General features: G+C 45.5%; 2 protein-coding genes across 4 annotated transcripts in view; both read right to left on the minus strand.

Moving 5' to 3' along the window:
* The window catches only part of LOC124119133, a 46415-nt gene extending 33475 nt beyond the window's left edge, over positions 1-12940 (minus strand). The window contains exons 1-3 of one of the 3 annotated variants that reach the window (XM_048398200.1): positions 12602-12940; positions 2344-5187; positions 1197-1220 (exon numbers count right to left, since the gene is read on the minus strand). In XM_048398200.1, coding sequence (XP_048254157.1) covers positions 1197-1220; positions 2344-5083 — 2764 coding nt within the window. In that variant the 5' untranslated portion in view covers positions 5084-5187; positions 12602-12940. The remainder of the gene's footprint in view (positions 1-1196; positions 1221-2343; positions 5188-12601) is intronic. The other 2 variants (XM_048398199.1, XM_048398202.1) reach the window with 2 other exon arrangements.
* LOC124119118 overlaps positions 1-16538 on the minus strand; it is a 54533-nt gene that overhangs the window by 7465 nt on the left and 30530 nt on the right. The gene's annotated exons all lie outside the window — the stretch shown is intronic.

Raw genomic sequence — 16538 nt, forward strand, 5'->3', positions numbered from 1 at the left:
GTGACTGAGCTATTGGTATGGCCGATATGAGGGCCTCTTAACAGCAGATTGCAACAACCTTGAGCTGCAGTCAAACCAGTATCTACAAGTTGTTGAGCCGTTATCAGCAAACAGGCCAGACATAAGACCACTCAAGATCGGTATCGTTGTCTGATAACGTTGTAGTTTAACTCAGATAAATCTTAATTGACAAGTGATAAGCTTCTTTTGCCCAGTGGTTTAGTTTTCCAGGATAGTGTCTTTGTGAGGGGTAACTCAAGTCAGTTTCAAATTCCGGTAGTAGATGTATTTAGACGATTTTACAACAACTGTTGTGTCCTGATAAAGAGGGGAGTGGGTGAATGATTCCTGGAGCTGTAGTCAGAAACATTCTCAAACTATCCTTAAAAATACTCTTAACCCTCTAAGACTATTGCTTAATGCTACACCCAGAAGTGTAGTTATCTTTATTTGATTGTGAATCATGCTCATGATAGAGTCGGAATCGTGATACCCTGAGAGATTTATTTTGAATGTAGAACGTTTCTTGTTGCTTTTATTGTAACAGCTGTGAGATGACTGTTAGTTTGGACATTTCTTGTAACCAGGGGGAACCTGTGCTATATTTAAAACTTCGAGTGCTGTTCAGGCTGAGATTAGGATTTGGTATCATCATTTGTTTCTTCATTCACGTGTAACTTTTAATTCTGAGGATGTTTATAACTACGGCCCCTGGACATGGTACATTGATCATTCTATGATATTACAATATTAAGGTTGTGTTAATTGATTTTGGCTTTGACATTAGCAATATCCCAATTGCGTGGATCGATGCTCATGATACCAATCACTGGATTGTCTGGTCCAGACTCGATTATTCACAAACCGCCGTCATATAGCTGGAATATTGCTGAGTGTGGCGTTAAACAACAAACAAACCAAAACAAAAACACTTTACATTTCTGAGAAAATACTTTCAAAATCCTCTGCTCAAATTAGCATAGAGATTCAATCTTATGACCGTTGGTTCGAATCCGAGATTCGCCACCGACATAAGTCTTGGTTTGTCAGCACTATAACCAGGTTCAACTGTTTTTCAAAGTGGTAAATGTCTAGGATCTACATTACTTTGGCTAACTTGACACACGGTGAAAAAAAATACTGTCACGGAAAGTGGCGTTAGACTCAACTCACTCACACACTTTGAAACTACTCACCACAGATGTTCTTAAAACGTTGACCTGGAAGCAAATGAAAAAATTAAATATTACAGACAAATGAGATGTGTTGAGATGTGAAACGTATTTGTGAATTAAGCATTCTATATGTAAATATGTAAAATTCTAAAGACAAATCATGACTAGATGTATTGTTACGTATTTGTAATAAAGCATTTAACGAAACAAATATTGATGTTATGTCAATGCTGAAATACTAGTACTTGTTAAATGGAACTAGACTTCAATCAGTTTGTACTTGTAGTCCCGGCAAGTTATTTCAAACACAGAAATCCTGCAATACATATCGTATATTAAACAGAGGTAGTCTCTCGATTTCACATATGACATTAATCAAAACCTCAAGATAAAGAATTGACATTTAAGTCAAATGAGGTTATGCTACAGGGCATAAAACCCTATTTCAATCCACGCCTTTTAAGTTGTGTTTTTGTATGGTTTGAGCAAACGGTAATGCGGGTTAATACAAATAATTGCCAAAAATATAACTTTTGTCCTTTGAGCACATGTATGTCTGATAACAAAATGAATACATCTCCCCGAGGCAAGTGAGTTAACTGACTATAAAAGTCCAGTTTCAACCTTGCCGAACTAGGCTGGTATTATGGAGTTACATTTTGGCTGGACTAACGAGTCTATGCATAGTCCAATCAAAATCGTGCACCGAAATCGAAATCTGGTTTGTAAAGTGTCATGCAGATTTCGGTCGACTGCAGGAAAGCATGTGCACCGCTAAATCCTTGTCACCAGATATTTTCTAAATCTTTTCATGCTTTTAATCAAGGTGCTCACGTGGTTTAATGCACTTCGCAATGTAAGACTCGTTTTATCACAATATAGATCTTGATTATTAATCAGACCGTCTTGACTGGGCGCCACCGTTTTGTTTAAAGCAAATGCAAGTAATACGAGAGGTTGAATCTGATTGGTCAATAGGAGAGGCATAGAAAGGACATAACTCGTAATAGCCACTGCTGGCGCTACGATCGAGCCGAGGAATTCCAGCCCAGTTCGGCAAGGATGGAAACTGGACTTTTAAAGTCAGTTAACTCTCTTTCCTTCCATGAATATGACTTCAGAAATACTACAATAACTTATATCGACTGCAGAAGCATTATCTTCCCACCTATTGCTTCCTGATTTTCTGATGGCACAGGCTGACGCCTCGGTTTTTTCTCTGGTGTTGTTTGGCTAGATGATGGAGCTTTTATGAATGAAAGGCCTTCAGTCGTCAGTGAAGCTCCCTCCTTTGTTTCAGTGATAGGTGATGTCTGAAAACCTGGAACATGTTTCCTTGAAGCATGGAGAGACGGCACCTGTGAGTTTGCTAACGTGTTTGATATTGGAAGATTGGTATTAGTGAGACATCGTTCTCTGGGCTGTTGATTTGGTTGTATGACCTTTAAAGCAGAAGACCCAGTGTCTCTATAACTATTTTCTCCAATTTCAATGACTGCTTGGCGGGAAGAGGCTTGATCGTCAGAAGACAGATTTGCACTACGGACAGTGTGATCTCTTCTCTCGATCTCGGCTAATTTAACCATTCCTCTGTTCAAGTTATCAGTTCCACCAGTCAGGCTGTCTGTTGACCTGTCCAGGTTATCACTTTCACCAGTTAGGTTGTCTGATATTCTGTCCATGGTATCACTTTCACCAGTCAGGTTGTCTGTTGTTCTGTCCATGGTATCAGTTCCGCAAGTCAGGCTGTCTGTTGACCTGTCCAGGTTATCACTTTCACCAGTCAGGTTGTCTGATATTCTGTCCATAGTATCACTTTCACTAGTCAGGTTGTCTGATATTCTGTCCATGGTATCACTTTCACCAGTCAGGTTGTCTGTTGTTCTGTCCATGGTATCACTTTCACCAGTCAGGCTGTCTGTTGTTCTGTCTATGGTATCACTTTCACCAGTCAGGTTGTCTGTTGTTCTGTCCATGGTATCACTTTCATCAGTCAGGTTGTCTGTTGTTCTGTCTATGGTATCACTTTCACCAGTCAGGCTGTCTGTTGACCTGTCCAGGTTATCACTTTCACCAGTCAGGTTGTCTGATATTCTGTCCATGGTATCACTTTCACCATGCAGGTTATCTGTTGTTCTGTCCATGGTATCACTTTCACCAGTCAGGTTGTCTGTTGTTCTGTCCATGGTATCACTTTCACCAGTCAGGGTATCTGTTGTTCTGTCCATGGTATCACTTTCACCAGTCAGGTTGTCTTCTGTTCTGCCTATGGTATCACTTTCACCAGTCAGGTTGTCTGTTGTTCTGTCCATGGTATCACTTTCACAATGCAGGTTGTCTGATGTTCTGTCCATGGTATCACTTTCACCAGTCAGGCTGTCTGATGTTCTGTCCATGGTATCACTTTCACCAGTCAGGCTGTCTTCTGTTCTGCCTATGGTATCACTTTCACCAGTCAGGTTGTCTGTTGTTCTGTCCATGGTATCACTTTCACAATGCAGGTTGTCTGTTGTTCTGTCCATGGTATCACTTTCACCAGTCAGGCTGTCTGATGTTCTGTCCATGGTATCACTTTCACCAGTCAGGCTGCCTGTTGTTGTGTCCAGGTTATAACTTTCACCAGTCAGGTTATCTGTTGTTCTGTCCATGGTATCACTTTCACCAGTCAGGTTGTCTGTTGTTCTGTCTATGGTATCACTTTCACCAGTCAGGGTGTCTGTTGTTCTGTCCATGGTATCACTTTCACCAGTCAGGTTGTCTGATGTTCTGTCCATGGTATCACTTTCACCAGTCAGGTTATCTGATGTTCTGTCCATGGTATCACTTTCACCAGTCAGGTTATCTGATGTTCTGTCCAGGTTATCACTTTCACCAGTCAGGTTGTCTGATGTTCTGTCCATGGTATCACTTTCACCATGCAGGTTGTCTGTTATTCTGTCAATGGTATCACTTTCACCAGTCAGGTTGTTTGATATTCTCTCCAGGTTATCACTTTCACCAGTCAGGTTGTCTGTTGTTCTGTCAATGGTATCACTTTCACCAGTCAGGTTGTCTGTTGTTCTGTCAATGGTATCACTTTCACCAGTCAGGTTATCTGTTGTTCTGTCCATGGTATCACTTTCACCAGTCAGGTTCTCTGTTGTTCTGTCCATGGTATCACTTTCACCATGCAGGTTGTCTGTTGTTGTGTCCAGGTTATCACTTTCCCCAGTCAGGGTATCTGTTGTTCTGTCCATGGTATCACTTTCACCAGTCAGGGTATCTGTTGTTCTGTCCATGGTATCACTTTCACCAGTCAGGCTGTCTGTTGTTCTGTCCATGGTATCACTTTCAACAGTCAGGTTGTCTGTTGTTCTGTCCATGGCATCACTTTCACCAGTCAGGGTATCTGTTGTTCTGTCCATGGTATCACTTTCACCAGTCAGGGTATCCGTTGTTCTGTCCATGGTATCACTTTCACCAGTAAGGCTGTCTGTTGTTCTGTCCATGGTATCACTTTCAACAGTCAGGTTGTCTGATGTTCTGTCCATGGCATCACTTTCACCAGTCAGGGTATCTGTTGTTCTGTCCACTTTATGACTTTCATCAGGCCTACGGTGCTGGTCATTAGAGATACAGTTTTCTGTGACATTGACATGTGGTATAAAAGGTGGCAAGGCATCTGTAAGGACACTGTGAGCTCCACAGAGGACAGCTGGTAGCACAAATTGTATAACTCGTCTCAATGTTGACGGCTGTGTTCCCTGCAGTTGAGCACCTGTTTCTCCAGTACCAGGACATGGAGGCCGGATCACTCCTTGATGCGGGTGCTCATCCGCAGGATCATCCTCATTATATCTCCCTTCAGTCGTGGATCGTGTCAGGGGTTCAGGTCTCTCTTCCTTATTTGTGTCACCTGAAGAGTCCATTGTTCTACGTTGTCTTCTGTCAGTGGCTAGTTCTACTCTCTTTGACACACACTCCCAATTGTTCAGCCAGCCACTGCACCCTGACTTTACAGTTGTCGTCAGTTCTGAAGTAAATAAAACGGACATCATCATCATCATCATCATCATCACCATCATCCCCATCATCATCGTCATCACCATCCTCATCATCATAATTTCTTTTGGCATTATTATGCAATTGTATTAAGATATAAAAATATATGTACAGCTATATATTTCACAGGCTGCTGTTTGATGCATTCATTTGATTACCTGATCTTATCAGAAAATGTTTTGAAAAGCACTGTTTTCTCCGAGGATCAAAACAGTATTGGTATTGCAATACCAATTCAAGTGATATTCCCCCCTTCCACAAATTAATCTATTGTTGTTGTTTCCACCCTACTGAAGATATGTACATATAAAAATATATTCCTATGTTTAATATTTCCATTGATATATGTGTACTTCAATTATTGATATATTCATAATGTACAATTCGTAGGGGGCACGGGTGACCCAGTCGTCTAAGGCACCGCTATTCGCTTTGCAGAGTTGGTCCCTTGGGCATGCCAGAAACCTATGATTGTGGGTTCGAATCCCGGTTCGCCCCGATTATGTTTCTAGGTTTGTCAGCACCATACCCGTGTTCGTGGGTTTCACCGAAGTGGTAAACGGCTGAGATCTGTATCACTTCGGGCTGTCCTCCGACGTAAAGCTGGCACGCCGTGATATAACTGGTATAATGTTAAAAGCGGCGTTATATCCAACTCACTCACTCACTCATGCCCCAACGATTGGTCAACCTCCAAATGTCACCCGTAAGTAAGGGTCAATTGCAATGACCCGTAGGTTGACGATTATAAGATAGGCCTGATGTGTATACCCACATCATTTCAGAACCCGCAACCAGAAGTTATTTGCATTAATCGATTTATGATGTTGGTTTCAGTATATAGATTTTATTTATCGAGATATATATTCGATGTTCAGTAACTACTGTATATATTATGAAACTTTAAATGGATACTGGGGTGGTCGGGTAGCCTAGTGGGTAAGGCGTTCGCTCGTCACGCCGAAGACCTGGGTTCGATTCCCGACATGGGTACAATGTGTGAAGCCCATTTCTGGTGTCCCCCGCCGTGATATTGCTGTGCCCTCTTCTGTGGGTGACATGCTGGACTCCCATCTCCAAGTATAGTCGGAAGACACGATTGTCTGTACAGTGCCCTCACCCGTCTCTTGCCACTCTCGGGCCTCCAGATCCATGAGAATTCACACCTCTTCACCAGTACTGGAAAGTTCCTGGTCCCAATTTTCCGAGGACTCCGGTTTTGAGGCTGTTTCCAAGGGTTTTGGAATGGCTCTGGATGCCACGGGCTGTAGGAAAGTCCGGAACGCGTCAACCTGGGATGGGGTGAGTGCATTCATGAGCAATGCCAGCACCCTCCAGTACATTAGACAAGCTGGTGAATTTATGGGGTGTAGGCTGAGGCGTGGAGGGTGTGACCACCCCTCCCTCCTAATTAGGTGTGTAGACAACAGAGCCTGTTTGAGGGTTTCAAAGCTAATCTCCTGATCTGGTCCCCAGTTGAAGGGCTTCTTCCCAGTGATTGAATACAGAGGGGCCGCTACCTTGGCATAACCCTTGATAAAGTTTCTGTGGTAGTTCGCAAATCCCAGGAAGCTCTCTGTTTCCTTTGTCGTCTTAGGGGCTGGCCATTCCACGACTACTCCCAGACTAGCGTTGTTCACCTCCACTCCATCACGACTGACGGTTCTCCCTAGAAACTCTATTTTCTGCTGGAAGAGTTTGCACTTCTTTGGCTTTAGTTTTAGGCGGTTATTCTCGGAATCGTCTCGAAACAGTCCGTAGATTCTCAAAGTGCTGAGGGATGGTGATGCCATTTACCACTGTGTCATCTTAGAATGCTAGGACCATGTCCCAACTCAACCATCCATGTATAAGTGACATCACCCGGGCATAGGTGGCTGGAGCGTTGCACAATCCGAAACCAATCCTTATGTGATCGTAGAGGCCGTATTTCGTGACAAATGCGGTTTTCCTCCTGTCTTCCTCTTTAATCCTGACTTGCCAGTAGGCAGAGTTGGCAAGTAATTTCGAAAACCAAGTGCTGTTTGCTAATGTGTCGAGGCACTCGTCGATCAAGGGCAGAGGGAAGACGTCTTTCGAGTCCTGGCATTAAGCGAGCGAAAATCTATGCACCAGCGCACACCTCCACATTTCTTGCGGATTAACACTGGCGCCGAGGCCCACTCCGAGCTTGAAGGCTGGATGACGCCTCCCTTCAGCATCTTCTTGAGATGTTCCTCCTCTTCTTCTGCGAAACCGAGATGTGTGCGTCTCAACCGCTTGGCATCCCCGGTGTCTATGGAATGTTTTATGGCTGAGAAGTCACCCCGGTCAAGCTCGTCCCGGGCGAACACGTCATGGAATTCAATCAGAAGTTCTGCCAACTGGCGCCTATCGTCATCCTCCAAATGAACCTTGGAACGTTCAAATAAGTCTGTCAAATGAGGTGGGACCACTGGCATCCCCATCTCTTCCACTGGATCCGCTATCCCTGTGACTCTGCACTGATACGGACTCTTATCCATTCTACACCTTGTCATTGTTGTCTCATATTCCAGCACAATAACCTCAGCTTCAGACGCTACACCCACTTGACCGTGGAAGAACTTAATGTGTCTATCAGAGGTGTTGATGAGGCACACAACTGACTCTGCTCCCCCCTGGTGTATGGTCCGAGGCATCAGGTCGTGTGCCAGGACTCCCAGGACAGGCTCCACCATGTATTGTTCTATTTTTTTATCCAATCGTCCCGTGATGATAATTGGGACATTTCCCCCGATGGTGATGTTTTGATACTCGAAACTGATATTAGTGCAGTTGTTCATCAGGAAGTCTGTTCCCAAGATTAGCGAGTCTCCGATTGGGGCTACCAAGACTTCTTGCCTATACGTCCTGCCGTGAATTCGCAGCCTGGCCGGCTCTGTTACCCATCCTCTCATCCTCAGGTCTCTCCCTGCATTGTTTACCATGACCTCCTGCACTAGGACTGGTTTGTCTGATAGCCCATCAAAGAAAGTATCCGCAATAAGGGTTACATCAGCCGCACTGTCCACTATTCCCACTGTGTTCACACCTTGAAAATCCACTTTGATCGTGTAGGAGGCGCCTTGGTTAAGGGCATGGATTGTAATCATTGGAAGCCCTGTCTCTATGTCAATCTCTCTGCCTTTGCTAAGTCTGGGTGATTCTCCTGGCTTCAATTGTACCGGCTCACTGTGTGAGTCTTGGCTGGTTCTTGCCGGCTTGTGCTCTTTGTCCGGTGATTTGTGCATCAGAGGCACCGGCTTGTTTGCTGTTGGCGCCGGCCAGGGAAGTGGTCTGTCCCTGTCGAATGTCCTATGAGGCAATGTGGAGACTCTGTTTGTTCCCCTCGGTGTGTCATGAACCAGTGACACCGTCTCCATTGCTATGTCTGGTGGCCATGGAGGTGGTCTGTCCCTGTCGAATGTCCAATGAGGCATTGTAGATAAGCTGCTGGTTCTCACCTGCTTAAGTTCCCCATCCGGTATGTCATGAACCAGCAGCGCCGGCTCTATTGTTGTGTCTGGTGGCCATGGAGGTGGTCCCTTGGTGTCTGGTCGACCTGCGTGAGATGTGGGGGAGGGATTCTGGCCTGTCCGCCCTCCCCGTACATGATTTAAGTCACGCCCCCAGACGGCTCTACAAAGGACACCTTTCTCTGCTCGCTGGGGCTCTTGCGGGGACAATCTGCCTTGAAATGCCCCTCAACTCCACAGATAAAGCATCCCTTAGTGCGTCCGCTTGGGCTCGGAGACCTTTGACGTCCTCTACTGTTCACATTCTCCGCCAGCTTCGTGACCATAGTCTTGATTTCCTCCATAGAAGTCCTGATCTCTTTTATAGAGGTCCTGGTTTCATTCATAAAGGTCCTGGTTTCCTCTGCAAACAGGGTGAGGCTACTGACTTTCTGTTCCACAGCTTCCAGTCTCCCTGTTATCTCTGTGCCAGAATCACCAGAACTACCCGATGACTTGGGACTCAAGGCTTGAACCACCTTCACCCGTGTTTCTGGTAGTAGTGATGTGTCTGTAGCGACCTGTCGTATCTCCCGACGGGCCCTTCCATACACTGCCTGTGTATTATGCTGGTATTGGCGTAAGCTTGCAATGGCGACCTCCAGGGTCCCTGGTTTCATGTTAGAGATGAATTGTCCAGCCTCCTTGTTTTCGCATCCTTGGCAGAGACGCATTATCACCTGATGATCGATGAACTGGTCTGGACAATCCCTGAAAGCTACCACAGCCGTGGCCAATAATCACTGTGCCCAGTCTTCTAATGTCTCTCCCCCCTCTTGCCTCATGGTAGGGAATCGTATCTGTGCCGTCTCCGAAAGTTCACTGCGTTCAAACCGTTTTTGTAGTTTAAACACCATATCCTCAAAGGACAAGTCCGGGTCCCGGTCCAGGCACATAGTAATATAGTCACTTGCCACGTCTCGCATCACTAACGTGAGTTGATCTTTTTTCTCCTGTTCCCAACAACCCTCTCTGCGGGCCAATGTTTGGAATTTGAGGTAAAAACCTGACCAACCAGATCTTCCGTCATATGTTAGGTTAGGGGTACTATGGCGTTGGGGCTGGTCTCTTGCTCCTTCCCGTCGTTCGGAGCCTCTGCGAACTGGACCTCTATTCACGCCCCTATCCCGTCTAACTCCATCACCCTTGCGGCTAGGTTCTCGATGGTCCTCTCGCTCATCCACGTCACTTTCCTCTGCTTGATACCTATCCACGGTGGCCCGGTCCTGGTCGCCCCGACCATCCGAATCTCTTCTATCGGGGCCTCTTCTGTTAAGTCCTCTGTCCCGCGTGGTCTTCTCACTATCAGTTGGTTCCTGCTTGACCACCTTGGGATCCGGTGCGCCTTGTGGTCAGTTGCTGATTGGTAGCTGTTCACTTGCTTGGGCAAAGGGTAATCCCAAGTGGATGGATTCACACCATGTGCATCCAAGCTCGCCGGGAGTTAGAGGGTGAGCTGTGGCCCCAATTGGCTCCCTTGTTTGGGGTCCCTTTGTGCTGGTACAGGCTTGAGTTCCCATACTCGCCAGAACTGTCCGATTGAAACTGGGGAGTACCTCCCTGTGGCGATCCTCGAGCATGTTTCCGGTTCTGCTCCGTGGTCAGATAATCCACACTCTGCAACAATAGCTTGTGTTGTGTGTCCTTGACTAGCGCCCCCTGTCCACCCCCTACAGTGCTGTAAGTCGAGAGCGCAGGTGGCGGCAATCTTTAGTCCTGTTCCCTCGGCACCGGTGGGATCGGCGTTACAGGCTCATTTTTTACTTGCGGTGCTTTCCCGGGAGAAACCGCCTCCCCACTATACTCGCTCCCCTGTGCTCTTAAAGAAGGGTGGTACTGTCTTTGTGGGCTGTCGTCCAACCTCGGTTCCGGGTGAACCCGTGGTCCCCTTTGGATACTGGTAACTATTTCCCGCGACGGATTCATAAGTGCCGGCCTGTCTTGCTGCAGGCCCGAGTTACTCTTGCCCGGGTTTTGTAGTGTGGGAGCCAAATTAGCCAACGCCTTGACTATCTGCAAGCTAGTTTCAGCCTGGGCTGCCAGCATCTCTGATAGTCTCCTTTCCTGAGCCTCTGCCATGTTTTTCTGATGGTCCAACAGTCTCACCATAACTTCCCAACCCCTCGGATGTGTCTGGGTCTGTGCCATTCCCCCTTCGGCCTGGTCATCTCCACCCTCCTGCATCCAGTCGTATGGATTTGTCTCCAGCTGTTGCACATGCTGATCCTCCATCCTCTCGGTATGGTTCCTTCGCCTGTTGCCATGGTCGGGGTTTATGGCAAAGTCTAACTGGCTCACCACCTCGTCCCTGTCATCAAATCCCTCTAAACTGCGGACATCATCCAGGATGAGATTGCCCACCACACTTCTCCGGTCTATGATCCTCTGCGCCAGTCCTATATCAATCCCTTGGATTTCACATAGTTGAAACCAAGTGGCATAATTGACTCTCATTCCCTTTTCCTCCATCTTCCAACAGTGTGTAGAATACTTTGGAAAAACACACCGAGCAATGAACAATAATACAATATATCCAGACAACTATTTGCCCTGAATCCTAATGAAAATAACAATACTATTCCTACTTCCCCTTACACTAAACACCTACGCTATTTGTTATGACATACCAACTCACGAACTTATACGTCCGTGACGAAAGTGGGTGACACTCTCGAGGCAAAGTCAACAAACATCCGTAACGAGCTGTCACCAATTGTCAAACACAACTACGCATGTGAAAGGGTCAAAATTGATATAAGAACATGAATTTCTGATACGCTACTGTTCCCTAATTATTAATTATTGTGCACAGCCACGAAAACGGACGTACTTGATCAACGCACGCTGATTTCCACGTGCGTTGAACTATAAATTTACCAGCCGATACGGAACAGGCTGTGAAAAGAAATTACTACTACAATGTCGCACGGTACTAACCGGGCGAAAAATGTTTCCACTCGTCGCAAAATGCTAAAGTTTCATTCAACTTTAGCCAAATATCCCTCTTGTCCCTGTAGCCAAGAGACCCGTGAAGATTCCGGGGTAGAATAGGTCTTCAGCAACCCATGCTTGTCTTAAAAGGCGACTATGCTTGTCGTAAAAGGCGACTAACGGGATCGGGTGGTCAGGCTCGCTGACTTGGTTGATGCATGTCCTTGATCCTAACAGCGTGGATCGATGCTCATGTTGTCAATCACTGGATTGTCTGGTCCAGACTCGATTATTTACAGACCGCCGTTATATAGCTGGAATATTGCTGAGTGCGGCGTTAAACAACAAACCAACCAACCAACTGTAGCCAAGAAAAGCAAGATGGCGACGGCGTGGCGGCAATGTCGAGCAGTCGACGAATTCGGAAAAAAATATTTTCCCTAAAAATTCGATGTGTTCACAGCGCCACTGTTGTGAAAACGATATCTCGGTTTCACAAACCTTGTTTTCTACTCACGTACAAGGGCTGTCAGTTAGTCAAGTCAGTATCTAAGTCAATACTGCATTGAGCTGGGTTCTCGACCTGGTTTACTCACAACGATGGCTGACAACTCACTGAATCTGGGGTCTCCCGCGGTCAGCCACGGAACGACCAACTCGAACCTTTCCGAAGACCTCCGGAAACCTACGATCACTACAATACCCTTGATTTAATTTCATTTTCCTGCTGAACTTCGCCATTCTGTAACACGGCACCCAACAAACATAATTAGTACTGCCACACTGTTACACTGTCCTTATCAAGTTTCGTTTTCACAATCATATTTTACACCGGGACTGCGTTTATATCAGACTACACACTGTCCTATTTAATCCCAAATGCAAGCCGACGTGGAGTTGTGATCATGTGATAATTACAAATAAGTATAATCCACTTACAGTCAAGTCTCGTTAATCCGACACTCGTTAATCCGACAATCGGGTTTATCCGCCACGACTGTTGGGAACCGAGTGGATCAGTGCCATCTTGACCCGTTATTCCGACAGTCTCGCACTCAGACTCCGACACACCTAATTTGCAACGAATTACCGAAGTCACTCATTAATCAGTCTCGTTAATCCGACACAGTGATCAGCGTACTCCGTGGTCATCTGCCCGCGAGTACACAGCCCGTGTTTTGTCTATTGCGTATGGTGAGCCCCGAGTCAATACGACCAGGAAGTAATATCTGTCGAAGTAGAAAGGGGTGCATGTCACGCGGTAGTCGCAGCCTGTTGCTATCAGTAACCACACTGTACAACCGGCATGCAGCTGGGACAAAACTGTGCTAAATATATAGCTGTGGGTCTGCACCAGCACTGCGGAGAACGGCCCGATCTCGTTCAAAAAGGCGTTGAGTGCATATGCGACAGCGAGAGCCTCTGAATGTCTCCTCATAAGCCACTTACGTCCTTACTATCACGTATACTGTTGACACAAGTCGGAAGAAAAACGTACATTACTGATATACTCCATATCCAGTTTTTTAGCGTATGTGTTTGTTTGTTCGTTTTTTTGTATGTTGTTTAACGCCGCACTCAACAATATTCCAGCTATATGACGGCGGGCTGTAAGTAATCGAGTCTGGACTTGCTTGCACACAGGTATGAAATGTACGAATGTTATCAGTTTAAAACATGAATGCGTGTTAGTTTGTAAGCCGTTTTAACTTCCGCATTTACCTTTTCCCCAAAGTTTTATTGCGCATTTGGGCCCCACTGCGGATGTGATATATGTCAAGAATTAATATTTAAACATGTTTATGATGCCTTGCAGTTCAACTCTACTGTTAGCAATAAGTCAGTTTTCTGTAAATATTGGTTGCAACAGGATGTGAAAAAACGATCATATTTTTATATTCAGTAATAAATATGATTGTTTATTTATATCATATGACCCGTCAAGATCACGGGTAGAATAGGTCTTCAGCAACCCATGCTTGCCGTAAATGAGGCGACTAACAGGATCAGGTGGTCAGGCTCGCTGACTTGGTTGATACACGTCATCGTATCCCAATTGCGTGGATCGATGCTCATGATGTCAATCACTGGATTGTCTGGTCCAGACTCCATTATCTACAGACCGCCGTCATATAGCTGGAATATTGCTAAGTGCTGCGTTAAACAACAAACAAACAAACATCTACTTTTACCTCTACCAATAACCCCTTACCTCGATCTCTACCCCACACCTAACCTCAACCCCAAAACACGATCATACCCTGACCCGTGAAGATCCGGGATAGAATAGATCTTCAGCAACCCATGCTTGCCGTAAAAGGCGACTATGCTTGTCGTAAAAGGCGACTAACGGGATCGGGTGGTCAGGCTCGCTGACTTGGTTGATGCATGTCATCGATCCCAATTGCGTGGATTTATGTTCATGATGTCAATCACTGGATTGTCTGGTCCAGACTCGATTATTAACAGACCGCCGTCATATAGCTGGAATATTGCTGAGTGCGGCGTAAAACAACAAACCAAACCATACTACAGTTCGATTCGTGAAGTAACCTCAGAAATTATAATACTGCTGACACAACATTGTCATTATCACATCCGAATAACATTCAGTTATACATGAGGCGATGTTTTCCTATTTCCTAACGGGTCACCGTGAACTGAGAGTGCCAGACAGCTGATAACAGAGAGTGTGAAGTATGTTAACAATGTACCATGAACAGTAAATAACCAGGATATATTTTACACTATCGATCGAATATTTAGTGGACAAATTCAGATTTACCCGACGTTTGCAGTTGTTGCAAGAAAAGGAGCCTTGGTTTTGTCACCGTTAACGCCTGATGTATGAATACCTTTCATAAAGTTTCAAATATTCACATCTCGCATTTCTGTAGCATGTACACCTTCAGATACTGTTATTAATGTTGGTCCTACATTTCCTAATTTTCCACTTGCTCCTGATGGAAAATACATTAAGCTACGTTTATAATGAAACCCTTTTGCGAACGGACGGATATAACGAACTGTTTTGGGGTCCCGTTCATTTGCTGCAGGGGCGGTCGGGTAGCCTAGTGGTTATAGCGTTGGCTCGTCACGCCGAAGACCCGATTCCCGACATGGGTACAATGTGTGAAGCCCATTTCTGGTGTCCCCAGCCGTGATATTGCTGGAATATTGCTAAAAGCGGTGTAAAACTATACTCACTCACTCACTCATTTGCTGCATATATGCTGTATATATGCTTATACCGAACTACGGTTAAAACGAATTCAAATTAGTGGTCCCTTTGAGTTCGTTATATCCGTAGTTTACTGTATAGGTAATAACATAATTGTGTGTGGCCAAGACAGACTTCCGCGGTAGATATCGCTTTGAGGAAATAGAATTGCTTTACATTGCCTTTTAGACCATTGTGACATCTTTGGTTACCATGCCGTCACAATCAAATGACATGGCAAATGTCTAAGCTACTGAAGCTGGTTAGCTGCATCATTTCCCCCAAAGACCGCCTCCGTGGTCTAGTGGTCGAGCGTCCGCCCGGAGAGCGGAAGGTCCGGGGTTGGATCCCCTGCCTCGTCATACCAAAAGACGTTAAAAGATGGTACTTGTTGTTACCCTGTCTGGCGCTCGGCATTAAGGGGCTAAAACAAGGACTGGCTTGGGGTCAGTATACTGTGTCTGAGCGGGGTATTCATGTTAAACTGCGGCATGGTATCTCAGTGAGCTAGCACTATAAATCGGCATCAGTCCGGACTAGTATAATACAAGCAGCCACACAAACACACACACACGTACATGCACGTCGCTATATAAGTGCAATAATCTTGGACGCGACGTTGAACCCCATTTCACCTCACCTCACCTCATTTCCCCCCAGGACGCCGGTTACGACTGTTTGGAAACTGAGAAAGTTGGAAGAATGAGTTTTCGAAGATAAACAGAGGCTCACATATTTCAAGTCTCGGCTATTTGTAATCGAACATGTGTCATCGAACCCAGCGCAAACATGATTCAACCACTGGCTTCACCCCCGTTACACCCCGCCGTGACACAGCTAGTATACTGCTTACTGCACCGTAAAACAGGATTCACTCCACTCATTCACTGCCCTACTACCTCTGCTGGTATGTTTCTTCTACAGTGTCTGCTACTCTTGTCACCAGTTCTATCTATTCTGTACTCATGTTACAACTTCTGCTACTTCTGTTGCTACTCCTGCTACTTCTGTTGCTACTCCTGCTACTTGTGTTACTACTTCTGCTACTTCTGTTGCTACTCCTGCTACTTGTGTTACTACTTCTGCTACTCCTGTTACTTGTGTTACTACTTCTGCTACTTCTGTTGCTACTCCTGCTACTTCTGTTGCTACTCCTGCTACTTGTGTTACTACTTCTGCTACTTCTGTTGCTACTCCTGCTACTTCTGTTGCTACTCCTGCTACTTGTGTTACTACCTCTGCTACTTCTGTTCTACTCCTGCTACTTCTGTTGCTACCCCTGTTGCTACTCCTGCTACTTGTGTTACTACTTCTGCTACTCCCTTTACTTGTGTTACTACTCCTGTTACTTGTGTTACTACTTCTGTTACTTGTGTTACTACTTCTGCTACTTGTGTTACTACTCCTGCTACTCCTGTTGCTACTCCGGCTACTTGTGTTACTACTCCGGCTACTTGTGTTACTACTCATGTTACTTATTATACTACTCCTGTTACTTGTGTTACTACTCCTGCTACTTGTGTTACTACTCCTGCTACTCCTGTTGCTACTCCGGTTATTTATGTGACTACTCCTGCTACATGTGTTACTACTTCTGCTACTCCTGTTACTTGTGTTACTACTCCTACTTCTCATGTTGCTACCCCTGCTACTTCT

The sequence above is a fragment of the Haliotis rufescens genome, unplaced genomic scaffold, assembly GCF_023055435.1.
Source record: "Haliotis rufescens isolate VD_foot unplaced genomic scaffold, xgHalRufe1.0.p SCAF_18, whole genome shotgun sequence".
NCBI lineage: Eukaryota > Metazoa > Mollusca > Gastropoda > Lepetellida > Haliotidae > Haliotis > Haliotis rufescens.